The sequence below is a fragment of the Lepisosteus platostomus genome, chromosome 13, assembly GCF_059453375.1.
Source record: "Lepisosteus platostomus isolate fLepPlt1 chromosome 13, fLepPlt1.hap1, whole genome shotgun sequence".
In the NCBI taxonomy this organism is placed as follows: domain Eukaryota; kingdom Metazoa; phylum Chordata; class Actinopteri; order Semionotiformes; family Lepisosteidae; genus Lepisosteus; species Lepisosteus platostomus.
This window is the reverse complement of record NC_142623.1, coordinates 2,684,531-2,698,663: the sequence shown is the minus strand read 5'-3', so window position 1 is coordinate 2,698,663 and position 14,133 is coordinate 2,684,531. Positions and strand designations below refer to the sequence as shown.

The 14,133-nt window shown below is 44.2% G+C and overlaps 1 protein-coding gene and 1 long non-coding RNA gene across 7 annotated transcripts in view; one reads left to right on the top strand and one right to left on the bottom strand.

Annotated features, from left to right (window-relative positions):
• Positions 1-14,133, bottom strand: part of LOC148649620 (uncharacterized) — a 66,846-nt gene that overhangs the window by 42,427 nt on the left and 10,286 nt on the right. For both annotated transcript variants that reach the window (XR_015925886.1, XR_015925887.1), the window contains exons 3-7: positions 6,870-14,104; positions 5,852-6,116; positions 3,927-5,377; positions 1,670-1,789; positions 350-580 (exon numbers count right to left, since the gene is read on the bottom strand). This is a non-coding gene — a long non-coding RNA (uncharacterized LOC148649620). The remainder of the gene's footprint in view (positions 1-349; positions 581-1,669; positions 1,790-3,926; positions 5,378-5,851; positions 6,117-6,869; positions 14,105-14,133) is intronic.
• hpcal4 (hippocalcin like 4) lies at positions 4,129-11,356 on the top strand. Of its 5 annotated transcripts, none has more exons than XR_015925885.1 (4): positions 4,129-4,290; positions 5,213-5,428; positions 5,943-7,728; positions 9,089-11,356. XR_015925885.1 is itself a non-coding variant. In XM_088602545.1 (3 exons), the coding sequence occupies exons 1-3, from the start codon at positions 4,129-4,131 to the stop codon at positions 6,138-6,140; spliced, it is 576 nt and encodes a 191-aa protein (XP_088458671.1). In that variant the 3' UTR covers positions 6,141-11,356. The 5 variants fall into 5 exon arrangements, 1 of the variants encoding a protein (XP_088458671.1); XR_015925884.1 differs by having other exon boundaries at positions 5,943-7,955; positions 8,124-11,356; XR_015925883.1 differs by having other exon boundaries at positions 5,943-8,054; positions 8,116-11,356.

The window sequence follows — 14,133 nt, the reverse complement described above, 5'->3', positions numbered from 1 at the left end:
ATCGTGTACACTCCTTGAGTGTAACATATTACAGACATATTATATATTACAAAGGGTAGGTTTTCCATATTTCTTTCCAATATCTTTCAAGAAATTAAATGAGATCCTTGAATAAATTAACTTCTAAACAGGCTAAAGGGTCCAAATATTCCAATGGTGGAGATATTCTGTAGGTGCTCCGGTATAATGGACTTTTTTAACATTTGCCAAATCTACTGCATGTTTCACTGCGATCCAGTGCATGTGTCATTGATATCAGTCATTAGTGTAGATGGCTACATGTGGCGTGAAATGAAACTGTTGTGATTTGGGGTGCTCAACTTTTGGGAGGCCAAGATGACACAATCACCTGCTTGCACTCTCAGACTGAGGCGGAGCCCCATCCCGTCTCTGCCTTTCTGGTTCAGCGGTGTCACTGGTGATCTTTCCGAAACGTCTCAGGATCCCTAAGGATGTTTCATGATTCCTCAGGATGCCCAAGGATTCCTCAGGACGTCATATGATTCCTAAGGATGTCTCAGGATTCCTCAGGATATTTTTGGCATTGTTCTCCTTTACATGACTTCTTCTGAGATCTACCCTGATGAGAGCACAATAAAAGGTCATAAATCTGGTATTTTCATGGAAAAGCATAGTGAGATCTGAATATGTTTAAAACAAGCTGACTGGAAGCATGGCAAAGAAGAGGAAAAGCATAGTTAAATCCTAGGAAAACTGCAGAATTCCAGTACAGATTTTTCACTGTAAAAGTACATAACAATTGAGGAAAAAGGTTCTTTAAAATGAAGGATGCTGCACACAGGAATAATACCTACTGTACAAAGATTTCAGAGTCATTTTTAAAAATTAAGCAAGAATTCTTTTGTTCACAGTAACTGAATGTTTATTCCTGTGTCAATGTCAGTATATTTGGTTAGGGATCTTTGTCAGATGTAACTGTGTAGGCTTTGTGTCATTTCACAGGGAAGCAGAGGACAGCTCTGCCCTATGGGGAAGATGCAGGGAAGTGCAGATATAGTGCAGCGCTTCACAGTTGAGCATGTGACAGCATGGGAGATACATGGTACAGCATGGGTAACAGGGAGCGTGCAGGCGAGAAGAAGTCAGAGATCAGTCCCAAGCGTTTCAAACTGGAAGTGCACGCAGAGACTTCTTAAAGCATTGACAGCAGTGAGCTCTAAATGTGCCTGATGGCAGAGGATCAAAATAAGACTGTGCAGGCAATTACTTTCTGGCATGAAATGGAACAGAACTTCTTGTCCCGATGCCTGAAGAGAGAAAAAGAGTATGATGAAAGCGTGATAAAACATCAAGCACAGGCAGGTGGAGATCAGTGAATAGTTGTGTTGCTGACATTGCTTTGATCTTCTACAGTTTAAAGAAATTTGTCTGTAAAGCACAAAATTATCACAGGAGAATGAAGTGGTTGCATGATGCATTTGTAATCAGAGGCCATGGTGAAGAGTTGCAGTTAGCCAAGGAACTGAGAGGGAGCTTGAGTTCAGTATCTTTGATGACCTAATAGGAGTGTTCCAAGTGATCCAAGTCGGACTATGCTTGCAAGCTCAGGATTTGCTGTGCTCACGAAGTGAGTAGCAGACAGAGAGGATGATCACGGCTGTGTCCAGCATGGCACTGCTCTCTCACAGCAAATGGAGACATGCCACACCTGGGTGCAGGGCCTGCTCTGCTCCTCCTGGCGGCAGTGGGCCTCTGGCACAGTTCTGCTGAGCACTCTGAGGCTCTCACACAAGCAGTTGTGCCTTCACACTGATCCCTCCTGCTGGCACTGCCAAGACAATTAAGAGCAGGTGTTTAGGGAAAATTTGTAAGAATAAACTTTTCCATTATTTCTTATGGGGAAAAAATATGATCTGTCCCAATCCCCCAAAAATGTCATCCCAACTCTTACTTTTTTTACCAATAAATGACAAAAGGAGAATAACTATCATTCCTTCATTATTGATTCATTCAGTCATAACTAACATTATATTTTTAGTAATAACAAACACAGCTTACCCAGTTAGACATCATAAATCATACCTATGTACAGTTGCTTTTTGTGTAATTTCACATCAATATTGAAGTCTAAACCACAAATATTTTTATGAAAAATAAGAGTGCAAACAAGAGCGAACAACACCCAAAGCAAGACGTGCTGTCACATGTCTCGAGTGCCGTAGGCTCTGGAATGTGATGCGAACACTCGATTTGAAACCAGTTGTATGACGCCTTCCTCTTCACTCTCTGCATTTGGCCGGGGTTTTCACATTTGTTCTTTCTATCACTTTGTTGTTTTCAAGTTGGCTTTCGTTATTCAAAATCTGGGTAACCATTCACAAGCTTCATAGTTATCAAATTCAAAGTTAAAAGAAGATACAGGAGAGTTACAGGTGTATTCAGTGTTCACCCATGGCCTGTGAAACAGACAAAAGGTTGATTGATTTTAGAATCCCTAAACCCCTAAAAGATTTTCTACAGGCCAGGTTTCACTGGGAACTGAAACTCCCCAGTTAGACCACATAAGTCAATAAAAGAGTCATTTTACTTATTAAAAACTCAGGGTGATGGAATGAGCATCACTAAACCATCTGAGTACCAAGCAGGATCAGTGCATCATGTTATTAAAATTGCTATGGGTATGCATTGTCTTCTTGTCTGTTACTTTGACTTGGGTGCCAAACTGAAGTCTGCCTGTCAAGCTAGCCAGGCATAGCTAGCTGAGCCTAAACTGACATCACCCTATCAAGTCAGCCAGGCATAGCTAGCTGAGCCTAAACTGACATCACCCTATCAAGTCAGCCAGGCATAGCTAGCTGAGCCTAAACTGACATCACCCTATCAGGTCAGACAGGCATAGCTACCAGCTGATTTAATACTGAAGTCTTCTTGTCAGGTCTGCCTTGCACACCTAGTCCAAATGTCAGGGTGCTCAGGGCACTGTCACGGCACACACTACCCCTGCAATAGCAAAATACGGTTTTATCTACTTTTGTACTGATACCCACACAAGGTGCTAAATTAAAAAAGAATCCACATTTTACTGAAGGCTTTATTTTACTAGATAAATCAACCAGGAACACAGTCTTATGTACACTAATAATCTGCAGACCCAATTAGCAGGGGATGTTACTGGAGCAGTCTGGGTGACTCAAAGGTATAATGGCTGCATGCCACTTTGATCAAACACTACCCATTAATACATCAGATGGGGCAGCTTTTCTGCACCTTGACCCTGCCTCTCCTCTGTTTGAGATCTCTGAGCACTTCAAAGAAAAGCCTGGGATTTAAGTAAATATTGACACTTGTCTCTGGAAGCCGTTTCTTTTAATTCGTGGTCATAGAAAACTGAGAGCGATCTGTCATGAGTGTGGCTCCTCTGATAATGGTCCTGGCTGAGAAAGCACTGTCCTGTGGCTGGTGGTTTAGATCTACACTGTGTACAGGACTGTGTCCAGCATTGCCTCATGGGGAATGGCACAGGTGTCCAAATGCTGGCCATTACTGCAAGGCTTTATCTAGCAAAGCTGCATGAAATCTGGGATTATACAAAAGGCGAAGCGTACCATAAATCATTTTTTTCTGTAAAAGGCTATTACAAAATTTAACAGTGCTTACACTGAGAAATTATTTTTTAATCATTCTACATGGCTCTCTGACAAAGGCACTTCTGTTGAAATATCCTTGCTCCAGATGTGGTTTGGAATTAATGGTGGTTCTTCCAGAACTGCCTGTATTGAGAAAGCATGGAACAGTCTCTTTTGAAAGTGGATACTTTTTTCTGTGCTATTTGCACAAAGCCAGATTTGAAATTTCTACAACATTATGACTCACAGGTCACATTAAATCCACTAAACATTTCTGTATACATAAATTTTACAGCTAGTGTCTGTGCCAGTAGTATGATATATCTATTGGAAACTCACCAGGGGTCAAGGAAGCCAAAGTGTCTTGCAGCTCCACAGACCTCCCAAAAATGTGCACAGACAAAGCCGCTGACTGGCAGAAAGACTGGGTTGTGATCCCTTGTGCAGAGAGTTTTGGGGGCAGCTCCTTCCTGGACAAACACTGTAGCATGTTTATCAGCTTGTGACCACCTTTACTTGTGTGCCCATACAGCAGTGCACCATGGGGAAACACAACAGTAAACTGGCCCCGGAGGTCCTGGATGACTTGACCAAGAGCACCGAGTTCAACGAGAGTGAACTGAAGCAGTGGTACAAGGGCTTCCTGAAGGACTGTCCTACTGGCATCCTCAACCTGGAGGAGTTCCAGCAGCTCTACGTTAAGGTGAGAGAACCCCCCAACCCCCATCCATGCTTGAGAAGCTCAGCAGGTGTGAGCCTGGTCAGTACCTGGATGGGAGACCTCCTGGGAAAAACTAAGGCTGCTGCTGGAAGAGGTCTTTGTGAGTCCAAATGCCCCAGTATAGTGACAGGGACACTATACTGTAAACAGGCGCCGTCCTTCAGATGAGACGTAAAACCGAGGTCCTGACTCTCTGTGGTCATTAAAAATCCCAGGGCGTTTCTTGAAAAGAGTAGGGGTGTAACCCCGGCATCCTGGACAAATTTCCCATTGGCCTTTACCAGTCATGTGCTTCTAATAATCCCCATCTCTGAACTGGCTTCATCACTCTGCTCTTCTCCCCACTGAGAGCCTGTGTGTGGGGATGGCTGCTGTCATGGTGGTGGTGGAGGGGAGTCCCCATTACCTGTAAAGCACTTTGAGTGGAGTTTCCAGATATATAAGTGTAAGGAATTGTTCTTATTATCATTACATCAGTTAACTTTGCTGGCATTTCCATTGAACCTTTTGTATATGGCACTCACAAAAGACAGAGCTTCGTAAAACTGAAAAATGCCGTTTGAAGGGAGTAAAGAAGTCATTCTTGTCCTGCTTCAAACAGATGGTTCTTTGCTCTCAGTAAATTGCCTGATTAACGCCCAGCGATGGACTGGCATCCCGTCCAGGGTGAATCCTTACTTGTGCCTATTGCATGCCGGGTCAGGCTCCAGCTCCCCACAAGCCTGTGGATGAAGGAGTTAGAAAATGGATGGATGGAAATGGCCTGATTCAATTAGACACTCAGCCTCTGGTTGGCTCCAGGTGTGTCTGAAACCCAGGAATGCAGGACCAGGCCCGCCCGGTGAGGGGCGACGCCCTTGACAAGGGCCTTTCATTCCTCTTTTCCTCTTTCCATCCCCTGCAGTTCTTTCCCTACGGCGACGCCTCCAAGTTCGCCCAGCACGCGTTCCGGACGTTCGACAAGAACGGAGACGGCACCATCGACTTCCGGGAGTTCATCTGCGCCCTGTCCATCACCTCTCGGGGCAGCTTCGAGCAGAAGCTCAACTGGGCCTTCAACATGTATGACCTGGACGGGGACGGCAAGATCACACGCATGGAGATGCTGGAGATCATCGAGGTGAGGCCTCCAGGGAGAGGGTCGCTCCCAGCGCAACAGAGCGTCTCGGGGTGACCTCTGGCTTATTCTTTTAAAAAACGCAGCTCTGCTCACAGCACTGCCATTGGACCAGGAAGCACAGCTACTGTATTATTCACCCAGGTACACTTCAAGATACATGCATGGTAGGTTTAAGTAGCTCTAGGTTTTGAGTGTTTGAATGTACTGGAGTGTAGCGCTAGTTTAGGGTTCAGTGAGGATAGTTCAATTCTGGGATTGGTGCTGGTTTTTCAAACACTTTCGTCAAGCCAGAGCCAGAGGGCTGAGGTGTCTCCTGGACTTTGCTCACTCCAGGTATTGATTACTGAACTGAGCCAGTTAACGAGGTAAAATTGTCTTCTAAGTTTCTGACTCAATTACAAATTTATCAGAGAACGAACATACTGAACAAGGTCCTTGGAGAGTGGATGAGATGGTCTGATGTCTAGCTGCCCGGCTGACAGCTGCCTATCCCTCCCCTCTGTGCGTTCCCCAGGCGATCTACAAGATGGTCGGCACGGTGATCATGATGCGTATGAACGAGGACGGGCTGACCCCCCAGCAGCGCGTCGACAAGATCTTCAGCAAGATGGACAAGGACCACAACGACGAGATCACGCTGGAGGAGTTCAAGGAGGCCGCCAAGAGTGACCCCTCCATTGTGCTGCTCCTGCAGTGCGACATGCAGAAATAGAGAGGTTCCGGGAGGGGGGGGTGAGGGGGGGGTTGAACCTTGATGTGAGATTCGAACTGCAGCTTTTCCTTGGTTGTCAGAATGTGGAACCGAAGGTACCGTGCGAGCTGAAAGCAGGTCATATACATTGATTTTGTCTTGATGCTCTCCTGGAAATCGTACTATAATTGCACTCATTTGTACCGTACAGTTTTCTCATACCAGTGTCTGTCTACCAACCCTAATATGAGCCGTCCGCTAAGCAAATGACTTATACCAATGACGCAAAACAAACTGAAAATCAATATAAGAAGTCATCATTTTAATGGGACATATAAAGAGGGTTAAGAGAGTCTCCTCCTTACTATAAGTTATATTCCCACTTTTCTCTGGATTTTCGGAGATGTATGAAAAGGGATCTCTTCTGACCAAGGAATCTCCATCGCTCCATACTGCTGCAGCCTGGCCCCGTACGATCAGGATAGCCTTGCAGCTACTCTGTTACTCTCTGACTGTCACTAAGCAAAGGCTGGTCTCTATCTTTTGTGATCTAAATCAAATCCAGTCAAAGATGTATTAACAGTCTTTGACCATGGAACTGTAGGTTCTGGACAGCCACAAACTTTCAGTTCTAATACCGGTTAACAACCTCCAGGAACAGTATTTTTACAGGTACACTTAAATGCTTCTTTTCATACACAAGCAGCTAATAATTTTAAGCATGTTTGAGTTATAATTTTTTAAAGTTACCTGTTTAGTGGCAAAACACTGCTAGGAATGCTCCAAGCATTTGGAAGTACGAAGTAGGCTGGAGGCAGGCCTGCAATTTCAGTGTTCTGATAACCAATCGGAAAAACTGCACGGGACTCAAATTTCCTCTGTGAACAAAAATCAGATGTTAAAAGGGAAGGAAAAAGGCAGCTAATTTCCACAGTCTTAGGAATTGCAACACCATCCCAGATATTGCTGGAGTTCTGCCCTTTCCCTGGGCACGTTGTTGGAGTTCAAGACAAAGACTCAGTTCTGAAGAATGTAATCTGAGAGGGGTCTCACTAACAGAGGGTTTATTAAATCCACTAAATGCAAGAAGAACAGGAGAAACTGATGATGGTGACTGTGCGTCCCCCTTGCAGAGCTCCAGGGAGATTTGGCAATGTTAAGTGTGCATACACTTTAGGTAAACTGTCAGTATCAGGGTTTATATTGTCATTTAGCAGAAAATCTCAGACTGGCAAACAAAAACAGAAAACAAACCGCTGCAAACTTGAAGTCTTTAAAGAAATTGCTGCAGAAATGGCTCTCAACATAGTCCAAACGCTCTAAGCTGATTGAGTGCCTCTCGGCTCTTTAAACATCTGATAAGAAAAGGGAGAAAGAAGCAGTTTATGTAACATTTTGTTACATAAAAAAACTGTATATTACAGTAATCATAAATTTAAATATTTATTATTGTATATGTTACATTCTACCCTGACTGTGTGTGTTTGTGTGTGTGTGACTGATGAATCCTGTTGTGTTGGAGTACGGATCTCTGCTGACCAGGGGAACTCCAGGCTGGGAACTCAACACCATCGCTCCAGCCTGCTGCAGCCTGGCCCTGTATGATCAGGTGAGATGGTATATCCTTGCAGCATCTCTGATTGTCTCCAAGCAGAAGCTGGTCTCTATTTTCTTTGTTGGGAGGAAAAGGGGTCTCCTCTGGTTCCCCAAATCCAGCCCCAGATGTCCTAGCGGACTCCTAGACCATGTTGCCTTTATTCAGAGAATCTGAGGGTAATGGGAGGAATGGTACAAAGCCATTCCTCTGAACTGCACCATAAATGTTCCTCAGGAATGGTGGGTATTGTGATGTCATAAGGAGCTGTTTATGCATCACAGCTTGGCTGCAGGCTGTAGTCTGTAGGGTTGCCCAGCTGCAGGCTGTAGTCTGTAGGGGTTGCCCAGCTGGAGGCTTTGGTCTTCAGAGATGCCCAGCTGCAGGCTGTGGTCTGCAGAGATGCCCAGCTGCAGGCTGTGGTCTGTAGGGTTGCCCAGCTGCAGGCTATGGTCTGTAGGGTTGCCCAGCTGGAGGCTTTGGTCTTCAGAGATGCCCAGCTGCTCATAACAGCGAAAAATTTGACCCCCCAAGCCAAAGTGCTGACCTGCATATCCTTGTTGTTGTTTCTGTCTCCTGTTGTAGATACATCAAATAGTTTAAACCTTTGCACCAGTGATTTCTGTTATGCGTGGGACAGTACCATTTTTCTACGAGTTGTTCGTTCCGGTGATGGGTGTCGTCGTAGTTTCTTTTACGATCGGACTAGATTCATGATGTACTTCACAGTGTTTCCACCTGAAGTTCACCACCTGCTTTGTGGTAGAATTCCAACGGGGAAAAGGTTTACAGTGCTACGATGGGTACAGAGAAGAGCTATGTTTAAATGTTAGGAGCAGAAGATCACACAAAGTCACCAAAAATATGTTTTCAAAACTGTCTATGACAGCACCTTTTGGAATCTCAAGCTTGGTTCATATTGCCATCTAGTGGCCCTTACCACAGTACTGAAATCTACGCCTCCAGTGCAATCCCACATTTGTCTGCATCCTGCTACAATGAAACCAAGGCCAGATCTAAGCATCCAGAGTGATGAAGGGAGAGCGACGGTGTTTTCTACTGTTCTCTCTGCAGTTATTTAAAATTCCCATATGTTCAAAAGGTAACCTAGATAAGTTCACTTGAAGACACTTGAAACGAGGGCTTTTCAAACTGTTGCAATTCCATGAAGCTGCTGACTCTGCTAATTATCAATTAAAGAACAGACGCTCAGGTACCGCTTCAGTTTGGAAGGGCTGCGAGTCGAGAAGCCCTGTGCAGGGTGACGGACACAGCCTGATAAGTCCTTCAAGGTGGCTCTTGCTCCAGCATTTTCTAGAAGATAGGAGAGCTCAGGTTTTTAGCTTCACAGTTGACCTCATATCTGTATCTGCAGGAGCTGGCCTCAGGTTTGAGGAGCAGAAAAAACAAATGGAGCATTGTTGCGTTCCTCAGAATCAGCACAGAAACACACATCGGAGGAGGAGGAGGAGAGCAGGAGGCGCTTCTTTACACAAAGGGTTGTGGGTGCTGTCGAAGCCGATACCCTGGACTCCTTCTCTTTTGTTATGGTCTTATGTTACGTTCCACTGCATCTAGAGCAATTGTCATTCACTGCTGAGGCTGAGTCGAAAGCTACCAGTTCACCTACCCGTGCACAAGTAGTTCATGCATGTAGTCCTCCTGAGAGCAGAGCTGGAAGATGTCTGGCATTCATTCCTGCTTCCCCTGGCTTTGTGCATCTGTGCCGCCAGCAGCTGGCATTATCAGGGAAGCGCTGTGGAAAGGTTTCATTGAGCACCATCTGGTGTCCGTGTCCAGAACAGCAGAACACAGCCAACATCTGAGCCAAACACAGACTTTTGGCTGAGCAGGCAAAAACAGTATAATGGGAATCTGTCAAGAGGCAATTGAATGGGCAACAAAATTCTTTAGGAAAAATGTGCCTTTAAAACAGAAATGAGCACGCAACGCATCAACATTCTCACATTGATCATAACCATTGCTTAGCGTAATCAAACGTCGTTTACAGAAAAAAGTTAACGTGCTTGCACAAAACATTTTTTTGTAAATTGATATTTTTAGATGACTGAAAAAAATATTAAATCAGTAAGCAAAATAAGGTTTCCCATCCAAAGAATCGTTTAAAGGCTTGTCTTGTGAGTGTGTGGTACTTTATTTTGGAGCACTGTGGAATTCTACTCTGTTTCTGAAGAGAGAACTATAACCGTTAGGAATGGGCTGCTGGGAATGCTTAGCAAAGGAATTATATCGACCTCACAATGCAACCACAGCTTTTATCACTACAACATATTATTTAGAATATTAAAAGTTACACTCGGTACTGAAAGGGGATGATTTTTTGTGCATACATATTTATTTCAAAGGGTAAGTTGGAGTGATCCACTGTGCCAAAGCAAATTGGTCTCTGGAGTTATCTGAGTGTATTTTTGAAGTCAAGGTTGTGTCTACATTTTAATAAATATTATTGTAATCTCTTATATCCAGGAGTTGCTGTTTTTAAGATGGACCTTTGGAATTGTATAAGAAAAATATCCAAAGCCTATTGCTCCTTAGCAACAGAGGTGTTTCAGCTTGCAAATCTCTAAACAGCAGATACTGTATTTACACCTCTGATCAGCAGTGCCATCTCTTTTGTGTTTTCTTTTTTAAACAATTACAATTACTGGCAGAAAAGTGGTATATTTGCTCAGGAGCAAAAAGCTTTGGAAATTCCCTAAAATTCAGATTACTGTCAAACAACATTTTTGAGTTTACCTGTAACTCAACAGGAGAATACAGATTGCAACAATATGTTATCACAATATTTTTCTCACATTTTGTTTGTCTCCAGATCTTATTCATTTCCGCAATTGTTCAGTGCAGACCAAACAATTTAGTCTCCAGATTCTCCTCTGAGCTCTGTCCATTAGGTCTGAGCTCAGCAGAACTTCGCGTGTATCAATAGGCATAAATAGTCTGTTGTATAGAGTGAGCAGGGATCAAACTGGATTGCAATAGACTCCATCTGGATGTAACACACACTTCAATGTACCAAAACAGCCAGCCCTTGTCCCGATCGAGGGGCTGTGTTTGGATTTTTGTGTTAGATCCGTGATTTCCATTATCATTCCTGGAGAGTCAAAGGGTTTCATTCTACTGAATCAAATCAATTTTATTAATATCAATTATTGACGGAACTGGCCCAGACCGCCACTGTTGTTAGGTTTGGCCCAAATGAAAATGGTCTGTGACGTGCACAGAATCCAGGCAATATGGAAAGGACAGGTGGTGAGCCATGTGAGAATGCCTTCTTCAGGCTAGTCCCGAATGGGCATTTTAACATAACAGTGCACCTCCAGGAGTAGGACTCTCAGGGCCTGTCCACATCCCAGTATCCCTGTTTTAGGTGGTCCGTTCTCAGTCCCCAGACGTAACATAAAAAGACCTAAGATAAAGTGTAAAAAAAGGCAGAGAGCCCCTCTGTGAGCCAAGTCTGTGCAATATGCCTTTGCATTGTATATCTGTGCCGTAGATGTCCAAACTGCTGATTAACATGAGTTTAATTGAGTACCGTTCTTTCAATATTGTAAGAGTCTTAGAACTAAGAGATGTGTTATTATTTTTAATACATAGAAAATTAAAAATATGGATGTCAAACGAACTGTGTGGTTTTATTTCCAGGGAGAAGGGGTTCCAGGATGGAATGGAATGGGTGGTGGGGCAGGGGGAGGGGCGATTAGAGATGGGGTCACATCCTTTATTAAAAGATAATACCAGTCTGTCTACAGATGTTCTCGGCCAAGCTGAAATCAGACGTATGTTAAGCTCCAACAACTCCACTGCCCTCATCAGTGACAACAGAATTGATGAAGAAAGACCTGTGATGGTAAATCTTGCACAGCCCAGCCCATCTCTGAGAAGGCGATAGTTCCTGATGTGTTTGTATAAGGGGCAACCAGATCCAATACTGCCAGAGCTTACAGTGCAGAATCATCCCAATCAGCATCGCACACCCTTCCCACCCATTTGCCATCTTCATGTTCAGGGTGTGCTCACATGAGGCCCATTACACCCACGTTTAATTAGGGGAGAATATTGCATGCAAAATCCTCAATGTGTTACTCTCTACATGGGGCGTTTGCACGTGGCTACCCCAAGACTCCCAAAAATAAAAAGAGGTGTTGCTGCTGAATCACAGAGACCCTCTTCACTGCTGAGCTCTATGAAGCAAACCCACAGTCCACTGCAGAAGGGTTCAGTCCAGGTACTTGGGGTGGTAAAGTTTAATTTATCAGTGGTTCCCAACCTGTTTTTCTCTTCTGTTTTTTTTTGCTGCAGACGAGTTCGTAATCACAAACTAGTTGATTTCAGTTTTCTATTGAAGGTGCAAGCTCTGAAACCAGTGACAGGGGTTGGTAACTGGTATCAGTTTTTAGAAGAGACTACTGCTACTACTAAGTTCATCATGCCAAAGCTGTTGGAAACAATACACCTGAAGTGGAGTTCCTGAAACACGGAGCTGAGTGCAGAAACAAGTAAAAAAGTCAAGCAAATAAAGCCAATCAGTTAAAGAAATTACTCAGCACTGGAGCTTGAGAGCTCTGCTGAAATGTGAACTATCCGACATAGCAGTGAGGCCTGAGAGGAGGGTAAATTTCTTTCCTTTTCTGTGCTAGGTTTTTAAAACCAGCACCCTGTCGAGTGGCACTGCACTGCCTCTAACCACAACCAGACAGGAGCTTTTCCACCTCCTTCCTTCCGACAGGAACAGGCAGAGGGTGTGGTTCAGAAGTAAGTTTGTGTAACATGTTAAACGTAAAAATGGGAGCCGAGCGAGGAGGGCCTGAGCTGCATCCTGGATGACGTAGTGTTGTGCCGTGTTGCCATGGAGACATTGGCTAATCCTACCCAGGATGGTAAATTCTGTGTCTTAGATACCAAGGGCTGTGGATTTAAGGGATGCAAATCGAACCTCTTGGGCTTTAGGGGCTTTTAAGCATCCCTTTGGATCACAGAGTAACTACACCTCCACAATAACATCCTGAATTCCTTCTACTGCCATTCTAGTGACACATTCCTGTAAAACTGGAATCTATAACTGATCTGCCAACACACAGCCCTGCTAAAATTCTAAGTAAGAATGCAGAAATTGTCTTTTAAATGGATAAGCCATACTGATAAACCTGGAAGTACAAGTGTTATATTCTACTTCATTTTAAAGACAATTTTCCCGTGAGGGAAATTGCAGTGCAACAGCAGCCAGGCACAATCAACACAGCACAGTACAACATAATAATACAGAATAGACCAAAACAAACCAGAATGTACAGTGCATAAATAAGTTGTATCGCACAGTATAGATATATTGCACAATCCACAAGCATATTGCACAAGTGTAGATATATATTACACAATTAAAGATAAATCCACTTCCACATATTTCACACCAGTTGTAAACAGAGGATTCAGATTTAGTCCCTTAACAGGTCAGTGTTGTCCCTGCCCAGACACACAGTGGAGTTGTACAGTCTTATGGCAGTAAGAAAGAATGACCTTCTGTAGTGCTCCCTGTTACACTGTGGTTGGATCAGCCTATTGCTGAACATGCTCTTCATTTCCACAAGCATGTCATAGAGGGGGTGGGAGACGTTGTCCATGATGCCCATTAATTTGGACACCATTCTCCTCTCAGCCACTACCTCCAGAGTGTCCAGATCAGACCCAATGACAGAACCTGCTTTTTTGATGAGCTTGTTCAACCTGTTAGCATTCCCTGCTCTAATCCCAGAGTCCCAGCACACCACTGCATAGAAAATGGGACTCGCTACAACCGACTGATAGAACAAATGGAACATTTTACTACACACATTGAAGGACCTGATCCTCCTCAAGAAGTAAAGTCGGCTCTGGCCCTTCATGTAGATGGCCTCAGTGTTGTTAGTCCATTCCAGTCTATCGTCTATGTGAACTGGGTAACTACACTATAGCTTTTACAGTCTAACATTCAAAACACAGGTAGCGGAATGTATTCATCTATCAGGGTTTCAGTGGATCAGAAATAAACTAGGTAAGACCTGCTGAAACCCCTGACAATCTGTTAAGAAGCTTGCATGAGATGAGAATATCTCCTGCAGCCCACCTGCCCAATGTGACAATTTGTGTCTTTCTTTCTTACTTCCAGCAGGGGGCGCATGCCTCTATTTGTAAAATGAGTCTGTCTTGAACAGTCGCAGCCCAGTGCAGTGATGTCAGGACTGAGCACAGCCAATGGGCTGCAAGGATTCTGAACGGTGGAACTGAGGCGCTGCTAAGCAACCGATCCTCGTGCTTCTCTCACCTCTGCTTTAATCCCAGCAGTAGGGCGGCAGGGGAGAGGAAGAGGAGAGTGGCGATGAAGGAAGAGGTGTGCCTGCAGAAGGAATGAAAGGGAGAGGGAAA